Raw genomic sequence first — 15,695 nt, forward strand, 5'->3', positions numbered from 1 at the left:
GGAATAACCGAGAAGACGTTGCAGTGTTTCTTCCCTTCTTGTGTCACACGAAGCCTTTTACACTTTTGTGATGGCTTAAATTTCTAAATCTTATTAGATATTAGTTATCTATTTGTGATCCTGGTTCGTATCATGATATCTTCCTCTGGGCCATAGATCTCCATTAAAACACATCAGCGAGCCTCACTGTTGTTCCTCCATCACCATTGAACGTACAAACACACTCGCTACATCCCCAAATGTAGATCCATCCGCCGCAGAAAATAGTCCCAAACAAAGTCACAATCTCCTCCTGTTTTGAAGCGTCTCTAGAAATCCGTCAATGGGAGTCAATGGGAGTCAGTGGGAGTCAATGGCCATCAATGGTAGTCAATGGGTGTCAATGGGAGTCAATGGGCTCGATCTTTACGGTGTGTCTTTTTCCTCTGGACGCCGGCACAGAAGGTGCCGGAAGCTGCTGAGATGAAGACGATCCCTCAGAGACAGAAGGCACGTCTGTCCATCTGTCTGTCCTCACGTCCATCCGTCCTCACGTCCATCCTTCCTCACGTCCGTCCGTCCTCACATCCGTCCGTCCTCACATCCGTCCGTCCTCACGTCCATCCGTCCTCACGTCCATCCTTCCTCACGTCCGTCCGTCCTCACATCCGTCCGTCCTCACATCCGTCCGTCCTCACGTCCGTCCGTCCTCACGTCCGTCCGTCCTCACGTCCGTCCGTCCTCACGTCCGTCCGTCCTCACGTCCGTCCGTCCTCACATCCGTCCGTCCTCACGTCCATCCGTCCTCACGTCCATCCTTCCTCACGTCCGTCCGTCCTCACATCCGTCCGTCCTCACGTCCGTCCGTCCTCACGTCCGTCCGTCCTCACGTCCGTCCGTCCTCACGTCCGTCCGTCCTCACGTCCGTCCGTCCTCACGTCCATCTGTCCATCCGTCCTCACGTCCGTCCGTCCGTCCGTCCTCACGTCCATCTGTCCATCCGTCCTCACGTCCATACGTCCGTCCTCACGTCCATCTGTCCATCCGTCCTCACGTCCATCTGTCCATCCGTACTCACGTCCATACGTCCGTCCGTCCTCACGTCCATACGTCCGTCCGTCCTCACGTCCATCTGTCCATCCGTCCTCACGTCCATCTGTCCATCCGTCCTCACGTCCATACGTCCGTCCGTCCTCACGTCCATCCGTCCATCCGTCCTCACGTCCATACGTCCGTCCGTCCTCACGTCCATACGTCCGTCCGTCCTCACGTCCATCTGTCCATCCGTCCTCACGTCCATACGTCCGTCCGTCCTCACGTCCATACGTCCATCCGTCCTCACGTCCATACGTCCATCCGTCCTCACGTCCATACGTCCGTCCGTCCTCACGTCCATACGTCCGTCCGTCCTCACGTCCATCTGTCCGTCCGTCCTCACGTCCATCTGTCCGTCCGTCCTCACGTCCATACGTCCGTCCGTCCTCACGTCCATCCGTCCTCACGTCCTCACGTCCATCCGTCCATCCATCCTCACGTCCTCACGTCCATCCGTCCTCACGTCCATACGTCCGTCCGTCCTCACGTCCATCTGTCCGTCCGTCCTCACGTCCATACGTCCGTCCGTCCTCACGTCCATCCGTCCATCCGTCCTCACGTCCTCACGTCCATCCGTCCTCACGTCCGTCCGTCCTCACGTCCATACGTCCGTCCGTCCTCACGTCCATACGTCCGTCCGTGGTCACGTCCATCTGTCCATCCGTCCTCACGTCCATCTGTCCATCCGTCCTCACGTCCATACGTCCGTCCGTCCTCACGTCCATCCGTCCGTCCGTCCTCACGTCCATACGTCCGTCCGTCCTCACGTCCATACGTCCGTCCGTCCTCACGTCCATACGTCCATCCGTCCTCACGTCCATACGTCCATCCGTCCTCACGTCCATACGTCCGTCCGTCCTCACGTCCATACGTCCGTCCGTCCTCACGTCCATCTGTCCGTCCGTCCTCACGTCCATCTGTCCGTCCGTCCTCACGTCCATACGTCCGTCTGTCCTCACGTCCATCTGTCCGTCCGTCCTCACGTCCATACGTCCGTCCGTCCTCACGTCCATCCGTCCTCACGTCCTCACGTCCATCCGTCCATCCATCCTCACGTCCTCACGTCCATCCGTCCTCACGTCCATACGTCCGTCCGTCCTCACGTCCATCCGTCCTCACGTCCTCACGTCCATCCGTCCTCACGTCCATACGTCCGTCCGTCCTCACGTCCATCCATCCTCACGTCCTCACGTCCGTCCGTCCTCACGTCCATACGTCCGTCCGTCCTCACGTCCATCCGTCCATCCGTCCTCACGTCCTCACGTCCATCCGTCCGTCCGTCCTCACGTCCATCCGTCCGTCCGTCCTCACGTCCATACGTCCGTCCGTGGTCACGTCCGTCCGTCCTCACGTCCATCCGTCCTCACGTCCATCCGTCCATCCGTCCTCACGTCCGTCCGTCCTCACGTCCATACGTCCGTCCGTCCTCACGTCCATACGTCCGTCCGTCCTCACGTCCATACGTCCGTCCGTGGTCACGTCCATCTGTCCGTGGTCCTCACGTCCATCCGTCGATCCGTCCTCACGTCCATCCGTCCGTCCGTCCTCACGTCCATCTGTCCATCCGTCCTCACGTCCATCCTTCCTCACGTCCATCCGTCCTCACGTCCATCCGTCCTCACGTCCATCCGTCCTCACGTCTCATGTCTGTGTGTGTGTGTGTGTGTGTTGTCCTGTGTGTAACCGCCCGTGTGTCTCTCTTGCAGGACGACTACATTCCGTACCCGAGGATCGAGGAGGTGAGACCGAACGCCTCGTTTCCTTCTGAACTTCTTAGAACTCGCTTCGAGACGCGAGAACTGAATCTTTTAAAAGAGGAGAACCCGTCAGAGAGGAGGTGACGTTACCTGCAGCGTAACACACTGTGTGTGTGTGTGTGTGTGCTGCAGGTGTTGGAGAGGGGGGGCCCTTACCCTCAGGTCATCCTGCCTGAGTTCGGCGGATACTGGATCGAGGACCCTGAGGCTGATCCTCCTCCTCCCCCCCTGGAGGAAGGGGGGGAGGAGGATGGGGGAGGGAGAGAGGAGGAAAACACAGCCCCAGGGGATTATGGGTACCGGCTGGAGGAGGTTGGCGAGGCGGCGCGGGCTTACAGGAAGCACTTCTTGGGCAGGGTGAGGTTTGTTGCTATGGTTACGTACCTTGAGCTGTGATTGGTGGTTTGGCTGTTTCAATATTTCATTATGTTGAGGTTGAAATGAACCGGCCAGCCAATCAGAGAGCAGAGACTGGCCTTTCACGCTGTGCCTTTCTTGCTGTCTGGCTTTCTCTACTGTCTGTCTGTCGTTCTGTCTGTCTCTCTGTCTGTCTGTCTCTCGGTCTGTCGTTCTGTCTGTCGTTCTGTCTGTCTGTCTCTATGTCTGTCTGTCTGTCTGTCTGTCGTTCTGTCTGTCTGTCTCTCGGTCTGTCGTTCTGTCTGTCGTTCTGTCTGTCGTTCTGTCTGTCTGTCTCTCAGGAACATTTGAACTTCTCCTGCTCAGCCAGCAGTGTTGGAAACCTCCTTCTGTCAGTGAGACACGAGGAGGAGCCGGCCCAGGAGTCTCTCCACGTCCTCATCAGGTACGACCCGTCACACGTTTGACCTCTGACCTTTAGTAGTGAGGGGAGACGACCCTCAAAACACGCTCTTATTTCCTGTCACAGTGTTACAGTTCATTGTTGCGGGGGTCCTCCATCAGGTTCTGGACCAGGTTCAGGACTCTCTGTGTCTTCTGGTCCCTGCAGGTCTCGGGTGAAAAGCGTCTACCACAGATTGTCTCTGGCGGAGCTGCCGGACATCCCCAGCGTCCCGGAGCTCGCCAAGGTACGACCTCCAAGCTCAAGGTCACGGGAACGCTTCCTCTTGTTTGTGTCTCAACGCTTGTTGTTCCTCCAGCTGCTGAGTGACGAAGCTGCTGGTCTACGCTTCTGTCCCGTCCTCTACCCGAAGGTGAGCTCCTGTCGGTCTGTCGGTCTGTTGGTCTGTCTGTCTGTCTCTCTGCCTGTCTCTCTGCCTGTCTCTCTGCCTGTCTCTCTGCCTGTCTCTCTGTCTGTCTCTCTGTCTGTCTCTCTGCCTGTCTCTCTGCCTGTCTCTCTGTCTGTCTCTCTGATTGTCTCTCTGTCTGTCTCTCTGTCTGTCTCTCTGATTGTCTCTCTGTCTGTCTCTCTGATTGTCTCTCTGTCTGTCTCTCTGATTGTCTGTCTGTCTGTTTATCTGTCTCTCTGCCGTTAGGCGTCTCAGCTGATCGTAAACTACGACGAGCACGAGGTCAACAACACCTTTAAGTTTGGAGTCGTTCACCAGAGATGTGGACAGGTAACGTCTCAGGGGACATTTCACTATCTAAGGGGACATTTCACTATCTATGACTATCTATGGGGATATTTCACTATCTATGGGGACATTTCACTATCTCAGGGGACATTTAACCATCTCAGGGGACATTTCACCGTCTCAAGGGACATTTCCCCATCTGGGCCTCATATGTGGTCCGCTGTCTGTCCCCCAGGTGTCTGAGGAGGAGCTGTTTAGGAACAACGAGGAGACGCCGGCCTTCACAGAGTTCCTTCATCTGCTTGGAGACACGGTGGAGCTGCAGGACTTTAGAGGGTTTTTAATATTTAATTCCTTTATTATATTTGATCAAATGCAATTACAGACGACACAAGAATAGTTTTGAATCAAACCGACAGAGAAAAAGAAAAAACGGAAATTTAATAATAGATAAAACCTAATAAAGGAACTAATGATATATATATATATATATATATATATATATATATATATATATATATATATATATATTTATTAGTTCCTTTAATAGGTTTTTATATATATTTATTAGTTATATATATTTTATTTATTTATATTGTACAAATACATAAATACCTAGTTTTACTTTTCATACATACGATAATACTTGTCTGCAGGTTCCGGGGGGGTCTGGATGTGGCTCACGGGCAGACGGGGTCTCAGTCCGTCTACACCGTCCACCGGCAGCAGGAGATCATGTTCCACATCTCCACCAAGCTGCCCTTCACGGAGGGAGACGCGCAGCAGGTAGACTCCAAACACAGACTTTAACGAGTCTTTACTTTAACGAGTCGTAACTTTAACGAGTCTTTACTTTAACGAGTCGTAACTTTAACGAGTCTTTACTTTATCGAGTCTTTACTTTAACGAGTCGTGTCATTAACAAGTCTCAACTTTAACGAATCTTAACTTTAAAGAGTCTTTACTTGAAAGAGTCTTTACTTTAACGAGTTGTAACTTTAACGAGTCGTAACTTTAACGAGTCGTAACTTTAACGAGTCGTGTCATTAACAAGTCTCAAATTTAACGAGTCTTTACTTTAACGGGTCTTAACGTTAACGAGTCTTAACTTTAACGAGTCGTGTCATTAACAAGTCTCAACTTTAATGAATCTTAACTTTAACGAGTCTTTACTTGAAAGAGTCATGAATTTAACAAGTCTGGACTTTAACGAGTCGTGACGTTAACAAGACTTGACTAACGAGTCGTGTCATTAACGAGTCCTGACAGTAACGAGTCGTTAAGTGACATGATTACACATTATAGCATAACATAACAACAACGTCTCTTCAGCTCCAGAGGAAACGCCACATAGGGAACGACATCGTGGCGGTGGTGTTCCAGGAAGAGGCCACGCCTTTTGTCCCCGACATGATCGCCTCCAACTTCCTGCACGCCTTCATCCTGGTGCAGGTGGAGGAGCCGTGCTCTGACAGCACCTCCTACAAGGTGAGGACCAGCACGGTGCATGTTTGGACCTGCGTTCTGTAGCTGCCGGCGTGTCAGATATACATTTGATATAGATATCAAAGTATGCACTTTTCCTGTGTTGTTATTCAAATTGTTACATAAATACATATTAAAAGTGATTTCTGTTGAGTTGCTTCTTAGGGAAATGCTCTGAGTGAGTTTAATGTCCCCTAAGAAGTGATTCAAGTGTGTATGTTGAGTGCTATGAGCTCGCCTTGTGAATTAAGAAGTACTGTTGTGATTGACAGGTTGCCGTCACAGCACGAGAAGACGTACCTCCGTTTGGACCCCCCCTCACGAATCCATCTGTTTTTAAGAAGGTGAGAGGAGGTTTGACTGCAGAGTAAAAGACAAAGTTAATACAATCTCATGTTAACTTGCTTTTCATGCGGTCAGGGTCCAGAGTTCAGAGAGTTCCTTCTCACTAAACTCATTAACGCAGAGCTGGCCTGCTACAAGAGCGACCGCTTCGCCCGGCTGGAGGTACAAACACGACACTTTGTTACTCAAGTAAAGCACGAGTACCTTACAATTGTACATACTCAAGTACATGTACTTAGTTGTGGCGTTCCACAGGGCTCAAGTTTAGGTCCCCTGTTGTTTTCAATCTACATGCTGCTCCTGGATCACAATGTTCCCACTGTGTGTGTGTGTGTGTGTGTGTGTGTGTGTGTGTGTGTGCGTGCGTGTGTGTGTGTGTGTGTGTGTGTGTGTGTAGGAGCGTACCCGGGCTGCCCTGCTAGACAGCCTCCATGATGAGCTGTACAGACGCTCCCAGAGCATGCTGGGATTGACGTCAGGTCTAGAGGAGGAGGGGCGAGCTGAGAATGGACACACCCACGGAGGTCTGCTGGAGTCCATCAAGGTGTGTGTGTGTGTGTGTGTGTGTCTGTGTGTGTGTGTGTGTGTGTGTGTGTGTGAAAAACTTTTAAATGTTTACTGTAGAAGATAATCCACATTGTTACACAGTTACTATCTTATTTTAAAGTAAATACTAACTTCTGACAGCTACGACGACAACAAGCTTAGCAGCATTTTAATAAAAAATGATAACAACATTTAAAAATATTATATTAATATTATTATATTTGAACTGTAGACTAATTCTAAATAACAACAGCATGTTTTATGCTCAAAGTGTCACTCTGATGTTGGCATTTTGGCTGCCGCCATCTTTTGTTTTTTTACTTGTCCAAATGCGTAACACATGCTAAGCTACCAGCTAACGCTAGCTTGGTCAGCGAGGGGCCTCTGTGATATTAATTGAGGTGCTAATTTTGTTGCCTACATCTCTCTCTTTCTCCACCAGAGGGCGATGCGAGGACGGAGCGTCTCAATGGAGACCATGTCGCGGGGCGGGGCCGGTCTGCCCACCAGCCTGAGTGGGGGGGGTCTTGCACACGTCAGCGCTGAGGTGAGCAGAGGTCAAAGGTCACGGACGAGGACTGGTTTTATTTGTTGTTATTTATTGCCAAACAATTTCAACAGCATTTTCCCTTCAAAAAGTTAGAACTGAAAGAAAGATGAAAAACATGAATGCAACTGCCGATTCATAATTTTTAACGATAAAGTGGTGATTGCCGTGTGTTGATGTCAGTGTAACGTGAAATCTCCGGTGAGGAGACGGTCAGGACTCTTCCCTCGTCTGCTGAGCGTCGACAGCCAAACCGAGAGACACAACCAGAGGAGGTAACTTCTAAAGCCACAAACACTGCACCTGAACAATATTATTTACCATATTTATCTATTATCTATTATTGTTTTTATTATATTTTTAATATTTTTATTCTGTCTATGTTTAATGTTATGTACCTTTCTAACAAACACTTCTGATTCTAATTCTAACGGATTCCGAACAATAAAATACAAACATGTCAATCTAACACGGTTTTATTTGATAGAGATAATAGTTTGCTTCTAGTATTCGTGCTAAGCTAGGCTAACAGCCCCCCTGCTTCAAGTCTTTGTGCTAAGCTAGGCTATCAGTTCCCCTCTGTTGCCAGTCTTTGTGGTAAGCTAGGCTGTCAGTTCCCCTCTGTTTCCTGTCTTTATGCTAAGCTAGGCTATCAGTTCCTCTCTGTTTCCAGTCTGTGTGCTAAGCTAGGCTATCATTTCCCCTCTGTTTCCAGTCTTTATGCTAAGCTAGGCTATCAGTTCCCCTCTGTTTCCAGTCTTTGTGCTAAGCTAGGCTGTCAGTTCCACTCTGTTTCCAGTCTGTGTGCTAAGCTAGGCTGTCAGTTCCCCTCTGTTTCCAGTCTTTGTGCTAAGCTAGGCTATCAGTTCCCCTCTGTTTCCAGTCTTTGTGCTAAGCTAGGCTGTCAGTTCCCTTCTTTTTCCAGTATTTGTGCTAAGCTAGGCTGTCAGTTCCCCTCTGTTTCCAGTCTTTGTGCTAAGCTAGGCTGTCAGTTCCCCTCTGTTTCCAGTCTGTGTGCTAAGCTAGGCTGTCAGTTCCCCTCTGTTTCCAGTCTTTAAGCTAACAGTTTCCCTCTGGACTTCACTCCGTGTGATTCTTTGTTTCTTGTGAAACGTTTCAGTCTCCTCAGTGAGCAGAGGAGCTTCGACAACTGCCTCCCGACGCTGGAGGTGAGGTCAGAGCTGCCGTCCAATCCCAGCTCTCCAGAGGCGGGGCCACGGGACAGGTGTGTGCGTGTGACTCCTCGTTCAATGGGCCAACAATACTTTTACCAAGTTAACATGGATCTAAACAATAAAGGGTTCAAAATAAATAACAAATTCGTCAAGGATGTAAAAACAACCTTTGTTTATTTGGTAAACAATAAGACAACAGAAGGAAGTGATGAACCTGAAGATTGTTTTTTCTTGTTTTGTAATTCTTAGCAGGTTTCTCGTGAAGAAGGCGAGCAGTAAGATCTCCAGATCGACATCCAGCACCTGCAGCTTAAGCGTCTCTGCTGATGACTCACACCTGGTGAGGAAATACTATATTACGTAATTAATATTTATAATGTGGGTTTGTTCTCTGGCTGAGCAACAAATCAAAACATTACCAAAAGTCATGTTAACAAAATGATTCCCTCAGACAGGAATGTGGTGGACTTGAGTAAACTATTATATAATCTACTATACATACTGATATGTGTATATATATATATATATATATATATATATATATATATATATATATATATATATATATATATATAAATGTTTTGTGTGACAAATCTTAATTTGTAAAGTAACTAAAGCTGTAAATTATAAATTGGCATGATATGAATATACTAGTACTAGTAAATTACAAGTACCTCAAATGTGTACTTATATACAGTACATAGTACATGTTCTTCATTCCACTGCTGCTCTCCTCTTTAACTCCAGATTTGCCAAATTTGTACATGTTCCTGCTGTGCATGAAAGTCAGCACTTCCTGTAGATTTATTTTCAAATTAAAGGCATCGCAATATTGGGAAGGCAGGAAGGACTTTGAATGTGAAAGATCTGCTGTGTTACACATTATTATAAAAATAAAGACAACAGAAACATATGGAAATGAAACCAAAGTGACCTTGAAGCTCATATTCTTATACAGTTTGTGTCCCAGGCTTCGACGGTTGAAGGTCAAAGTTCAAGTCCGCTCATCGTCTGTCGCAGCCCCACAGGTTCAGTACAACTCGACAAATATATTGTTTATACTTGTTATTCGTTTATTATTTTATTTATTATTATACATTACTTATTATTTGACGCGTTTGTCTGTTCGTGATCAGTTTTTTCCTTCGTCGTCTTTCAGAGATGAAAAATAAAAACTCGCCCAGATCCAACCTAAAGTTTCGTTTTGACAAGTTGAGTCACTCCGCTGCAGTAAGTCTGTCTTCATATGGCTGTCTTTATAAGTCTGTCTTCATATGTCTGTCTTCATTAGTCTGTCTTCATAAGTCTGTCTTCATAAGTCTGTCTTCATTAGTCTGTCTTCATAAGTCTGTCTTCATTAGTCTGTCTTCATAAGTCTGTCTTCATATGTCTGTCTTTATCGGTCTGTCTTCATATGTCTGTCTTCATCAGTCTGTCTTCATAAGTCTGTCTTCATTAGTCTGTCTTCATAAGTCTGTCTTCATAAGTCTGTCTTTATCAGTCTGTCTTTATCAGTCTGTCTTCATAAGTCTGTCTTCATAAGTCTGTCTTCATAAGTCTGTCTTTATCAGTCTGTCTTCATAAGTCTGTCTTCATCAGTCTGTCTTCATCAGTCTGTCTTCATAAGTCTGTCTTCATATGTCTGTCTTCATAAGTCTGTCTTCATTAGTCTGTCTTCATAAGTCTGTCTTCATAAGTCTGTCTTCATTAGTCTGTCTTCATAAGTCTGTCTTCATAAGTCTGTCTTTATCAGTCTGTCTTTATCAGTCTGTCTTCATAAGTCTGTCTTCATAAGTCTGTCTTTATCAGTCTGTCTTCATAAGTCTGTCTTCATAAGTCTGTCTTCATAAGTCTGTCTTTATCAGTCTGTCTTTATCAGTCTGTCTTCATAAGTCTGTCTTCATTAGTCTGTCTTCATAAGTCTGTCTTCATAAGTCTGTCTTTATCAGTCTGTCTTCATAAGTCTGTCTTCATAAGTCTGTCTTTATCAGTCTGTCTTTATCAGCCTGTCTTCATAAGTCTGTCTTCATTAGTCTGTCTTTATCAGTCTGTCTTTATCAGTCTGTCTTTATCAGTCTGTCTTCATAAGTCTGTCTTCATTAGTCTGTCTTTATCAGTCTGTCTTTATCAGTCTGTATTCATTAGTCTGTCTTCATAAGTCTGTCTTCATTAGTCTGTCTTCATAAGTCTGTCTTCATAAGTCTGTCTTTATCAGTCTGTCTTTATCAGTCTGTCTTCATAAGTCTGTCTTCATAAGTCTGTCTTTATCAGTCTGTCTTTATCAGTCTGTCTTCATAAGTCTGTCTTCATTAGTCTGTCTTTATCAGTCTGTCTTTATCAGTCTGTCTTCATAAGTCTGTCTTCATTAGTCTGTCTTTATCAGTCTGTCTTCATTAGTCTGTCTTCATAAGTCTGTCTTCATTAGTCTGTCTTCATAAGTCTGTCTTCATCAGTCTGTCTTCATAAGTCTGTCTTCATAAGTCTGTCTTTATCAGTCTGTCTTCATAAGTCTGTCTTCATTAGTCTGTCTTCATAAGTCTGTCTTCATTAGTCTGTCTTCATAAGTCTGTCTTTATCAGTCTGTCTTTATCAGTCTGTCTTTATCAGTCTGTCTTTATAAGTCTGTCTTCATAAGTCTGTCTTCATCAGTCTGTCTTCATAAGTCTGTCTTTATCAGTCTTCATAAGTCTGTCTTTATCGGTCTGTCTTCATAAGTCTGTCTTCATCAGTCTGTCTTTATCAGTCTGTCTTCATAAGTCTGTCTTCATCAGTCTGTCCTCATATGTCTGTCTTCATCAGTCTGTCTTCATACGTCTGTCTTCATAAGTCTGTCTTCATCAGTCTGTCTTTATAAGTCTGTCTTCATCAGTCTGTCTTTATAAGTCTGTCTTCATCAGTCTGTCTTTATCAGTCTGTCTTCATAAGTCTGTCTTCATCAGTCTGTCTTTATAAGTCTGTCTTTATAAGTCTGTCTTTATAAGTCTGTCTTCATAAGTCTGTCTTCATCAGTCTGTCTTTATCAGTCTGTCTTCATCAGTCTGTCTTCATCAGTCTGTCTTCATACGTCTGTCTTCATACGTCTGTCTTCATAAGTCTGTCTTCATCAGACTGTCTTCAATAGTCTGTCTTCATAAGTCTGTCTTCATTAGTCTGTCTTCATAAGTCTGTCTTCATAAGTCTGTCTTTATCAGTCTGTCTTTATCAGTCTGTCTTCATCAGTCTGTCCTCATATGTCTGTCTTCATCAGTCTGTCTTCATACGTCTGTCTTCATAAGTCTGTCTTCATCAGTCTGTCTTTATAAGTCTGTCTTCATAAGTCTGTCTTCATCAGTCTGTCTTTATAAGTCTGTCTTCATCAGTCTGTCTTTATCAGTCTGTCTTCATAAGTCTGTCTTCATCAGTCTGTCTTTATAAGTCTGTCTTCATCAGTCTGTCTTTATAAGTCTGTCTTCATAAGTCTGTCTTCATCAGTCTGTCTTTATCAGTCTGTCTTCATCAGTCTGTCTTCATCAGTCTGTCTTCATACGTCTGTCTTCATACGTCTGTCTACATAAGTCTGTCTTCATCAGTCTGTCTTCAATAGTCTGTCTTCATAAGTCTGTCTTCATTAGTCTGTCTTCATAAGTCTGTCTTCATTAGTCTGTCTTTATCAGTCTGTCTTTATCAGTCTGTCTTTATCAGTCTGTCTTTATAAGTCTGTCTTCATAAGTCTGTCTTCATCAGTCTGTCTTCATAAGTCTGTCTTCATCAGTCTGTCTTCATCAGTCTGTCTTCATAAGTCTGTCTTTATCAGTCTTCATAAGTCTGTCTTTATCGGTCTGTCTTCATAAGTCTGTCTTTATCAGTCTTCATAAGTCTGTCTTTATCGGTCTGTCTTCATAAGTCTGTCTTCATCAGTCTGTCTTTATCAGTCTGTCTTCATAAGTCTGTCTTCATCAGTCTGTCCTCATAAGTCTGTCTTTATCAGTCTGTCTTTATCAGTCTGTCTTCATAAGTCTGTCTTCATAAGTCTGTCTTCATCAGTCTGTCTTCATCAGTCTGTCTTTATCAGTCTGTCTTCATCAGTCTGTCTTCATCAGTATGTCTTCATAAGTCTGTCTTTATCAGTCTGTCTTCATCAGTCTGTCTTCATCAGTCTGTCTCCATAAGTCTGTCTTCATAAGTCTGTCTTTATCAGTCTGTCTTTATCAGTCTGTCTTCATAAGTCTGTCTTCATCATTCTGTCTTCATTAGTCTGTCTTTATCAGTCTGTCTTCATCAGTCTGTCTTCATCAGTCTGTCTTCATAAGTCTGTCTTCATAAGTCTGTCTTCATAAGTCTGTCTTCATCAGTCTGTCTTTATCAGTCTGTCTTTATCAGTCTGTCTTCATAAGTCTGTCTTTATCAGTCTGTCTTCATAAGTCTGTCTTTATCAGTCTGTCTTTATCAGTCTGTCTTCAATAGTCTGTCTTCATAAGTCTGTCTTCATCATTCTGTCTTCATTAGTCTGTCTTTATCAGTCTGTCTTCATTAGTCTGTCTTTATCAGTCTGTCTTCATAAGTCTGTCTTCATAAGTCTGTCTTCATCAGTCTGTCTTTATCAGTGTGTCTTTATCAGTCTGTCTTCATAAGTATGTCTTTATCAGTCTGTCTTCATAAGTCTGTCTTTATCAGTCTGTCTTTATCAGTCTGTCTTCATAAGTTTGTCTTCATAAGTCTGTCTTCATCAGTCTGTCTTCAATAGTCTGTCTTCATAAGTCTGTCTTCATAAGTCTGTCTTCATTAGTCTGTCTTCATAAGTCTGTCTTCATTAGTCTGTCTTCATAAGTCTGTCTTTATCAGTCTGTCTTTATCAGTCTGTCTTTATCAGTCTGTCTTCATAAGTCTGTCTTTATCAGTCTTCATAAGTCTGTCTTTATCAGTCTGTCTTCATAAGTCTGTCTTTATAAGTCTGTCTTCATCAGTCTGTCTTTATCAGTCTGTCTTTATCAGTCTGTCTTCATAAGTCTGTCTTCATAAGTCTGTCTTTATTAGTCTGTCTTTATCAGTCTGTCTTCATAAGTCTGTCTTTATCAGTCTGTCTTTATCAGTCTGTCTTCATAAGTCTGTCTTCATAAGTCTGTCTTCATACGTCTGTCTTCATAAGTCTGTCTTCATCAGTCTGTCTTTATAAGTCTGTCTTCATAAGTCTGTCTTCATCAGTCTGTCTTTATCAGTCTGTCTTCATCAGTCTGTCTTCATACGTCTGTCTTCATAAGTCTGTCTTCATACGTCTGTCTTCATAAGTCTGTCTTCATCAGTCTGTCTTTATAAGTCTGTCTTCATAAGTCTGTCTTCATCAGTCTGTCCTCATATGTCTGTCTTCATCAGTCTGTCTTCATACGTCTGTCTTCATAAGTCTGTCTTCATACGTCTGTCTTCATAAGTCTGTCTTCATCAGTCTGTCTTTATAAGTCTGTCTTCATAAGTCTGTCTTCATCAGTCTGTCTTTATCAGTCTGTCTTCATCAGTCTGTCTTCATCAGTCTGTCTTCATAAGTCTGTCTTTATCAGTCTTCATCAGTCTGTCTTCATCAGTCTGTCTTCATCAGTCTGTCTTTATCAGTCTGTCTTCATAAGTCTGTCTTCATCAGTCTGTCCTCATATGTCTGTCTTCATCAGTCTGTCTTCATACGTCTGTCTTCATAAGTCTGTCTTCATACGTCTGTCTTCATAAGTCTGTCTTCATCAGTCTGTCTTTATAATTCTGTCTTCATAAGTCTGTCTTCATCAGTCTGTCTTCATCAGTCTGTCTTTATCAGTCTGTCTTCATCAGTCTGTCTTCATCAGTCTGTCTTCATACGTCTGTCTTCATAAGTCTGTCTTCATCAGTCCGTCTTCATCAGTCTGTCTTTATCAGTCTGTCGTCATCAGTCTGTCTTCATAAGTCTGTCTTTATCAGTCTGTCTTCATAAGTCTGTCTTCATAAGTCTGTCTTTATCAGTCTGTCTTTATCAGTCTGTCTTCAAAAGTCTGTCTTCATCATTCTGTCTTCATTAGTCTGTCTTCATAAGTCTGTCTTCATAAGTCTGTCTTTATCAGTCTGTCTTTATCAGTCTGTCTTCATAAGTCTGTCTTTATCAGTCTGTCTTCATAAGTCTGTCTTCATAAGTCTGTCTTTATCAGTATGTCTTTATCAGTCTGTCTTTATCAGTCTGTCTTCATAAGTCTGTCCTCATCATTCTGTCTTCATTAGTCTGTCTTTATCAGTCTGTCTTCATAAGTCTGTCTTTATAAGTCTGTCTTCATAAGTCTAACTGTATCAGTCTGTCTTCATAAGTCTGTCTTCATTAGTCTGTCTTTATCAGTCTGTCTTTATCAGTCTGTCTTCATAAGTCTGTCTTCATCAGTCTGTCCTCATATGTCTGTCTTCATCAGTCTGTCTTCATAAGTCTGTCTTCATTAGTCTGTCTTCATAAGTCTGTCTTTATCAGTCAGTCTTTATCAGTCTGTCTTCATAAGTCTGTCTTTATCAGTCTTCATAAGTCTGTCTTTATCAGTCTGTCTTCATAAGTCTGTCCTCATAAGTCTGTCTTTATCAGTCTGTCTTTATCAGTCTGTCTTCATTAGTACGTCTTCATAAGTCTGTCTTCATTAGTCTGTCTTGATCAGTCTGTCTTCATAAGTCTGTCTTTATCAGTCTGTCTTCATAAGTCTGTCTTTATCAGTCTGTCTTTATCAGTCTGTCTTCATAAGTTTGTCTTCATAAGTCCGTCTTCATCAGTCTGTCTTCATCAGTCTGTCTTCAATAGTCTGTCTTCATAAGTCTGTCTTCATCAGTCTGTCTTTATCAGTCTGTCTTCATCAGTCTGTCTTCATCAGTCTGTCTTCATAAGTCTGTCTTCATCAGTCGGTCTTCATAAGTCTGTCTTCATTAGTCTGTCTTTATCAGTCTGTCTTCATAAGTCTGTCTTTATCAGTCTGTCTTCATAAGTCTGTCTTTATCAGTCTGTCTTTATCAGTCCGTCTTTATCAGTCTGTCTTCATCAGTCTGTCTTCATACATCTGTCTTCATTAGTCTGTCTTTATCAGTCTGTCTTTATCAGTCTGTCTTCATAAGTCTGTCTTTATCAGTGTGTCTTCATAAGTCTGTCTTTATCAGTCTGTCTTTATCAGTCCGTCTTTATCAGTCCGTCTTTATCAGTCTGTCTTCATAAGTCTGTCTTTATCAGTGTGTCTTCATTAGTCTGTCTTTATCAATCTGTCTTTATCAGTCCGTCTTTATCAGTCCGTCTTTATCAGTCTGTCTTCAT

General features: G+C 44.0%; 1 protein-coding gene across 1 annotated transcript in view; it reads left to right on the top strand.

Annotated features, from left to right (window-relative positions):
- LOC117742606 (rap1 GTPase-activating protein 2-like) overlaps window positions 1-15,695 on the top strand; it is a 36,476-nt gene that overhangs the window by 18,070 nt on the left and 2,711 nt on the right. The window contains exons 5-22 of the mRNA XM_034550130.1: window positions 2,781-2,813; window positions 2,964-3,188; window positions 3,530-3,633; window positions 3,799-3,877; window positions 3,950-4,003; window positions 4,286-4,369; window positions 4,563-4,663; window positions 4,984-5,113; window positions 5,660-5,815; window positions 6,085-6,156; window positions 6,233-6,319; window positions 6,555-6,701; window positions 7,146-7,250; window positions 7,434-7,525; window positions 8,371-8,475; window positions 8,675-8,765; window positions 9,384-9,453; window positions 9,585-9,655. Of these exons, the coding sequence (XP_034406021.1) occupies window positions 2,781-2,813; window positions 2,964-3,188; window positions 3,530-3,633; window positions 3,799-3,877; window positions 3,950-4,003; window positions 4,286-4,369; window positions 4,563-4,663; window positions 4,984-5,113; window positions 5,660-5,815; window positions 6,085-6,156; window positions 6,233-6,319; window positions 6,555-6,701; window positions 7,146-7,250; window positions 7,434-7,525; window positions 8,371-8,475; window positions 8,675-8,765; window positions 9,384-9,453; window positions 9,585-9,655 (1,806 nt within the window). The remainder of the gene's footprint in view (window positions 1-2,780; window positions 2,814-2,963; window positions 3,189-3,529; window positions 3,634-3,798; window positions 3,878-3,949; window positions 4,004-4,285; window positions 4,370-4,562; window positions 4,664-4,983; window positions 5,114-5,659; window positions 5,816-6,084; window positions 6,157-6,232; window positions 6,320-6,554; window positions 6,702-7,145; window positions 7,251-7,433; window positions 7,526-8,370; window positions 8,476-8,674; window positions 8,766-9,383; window positions 9,454-9,584; window positions 9,656-15,695) is intronic.

This window comes from Cyclopterus lumpus, chromosome 14 (assembly GCF_009769545.1).
Source record: "Cyclopterus lumpus isolate fCycLum1 chromosome 14, fCycLum1.pri, whole genome shotgun sequence".
In the NCBI taxonomy this organism is placed as follows: Eukaryota; Metazoa; Chordata; class Actinopteri; order Perciformes; family Cyclopteridae; genus Cyclopterus; species Cyclopterus lumpus.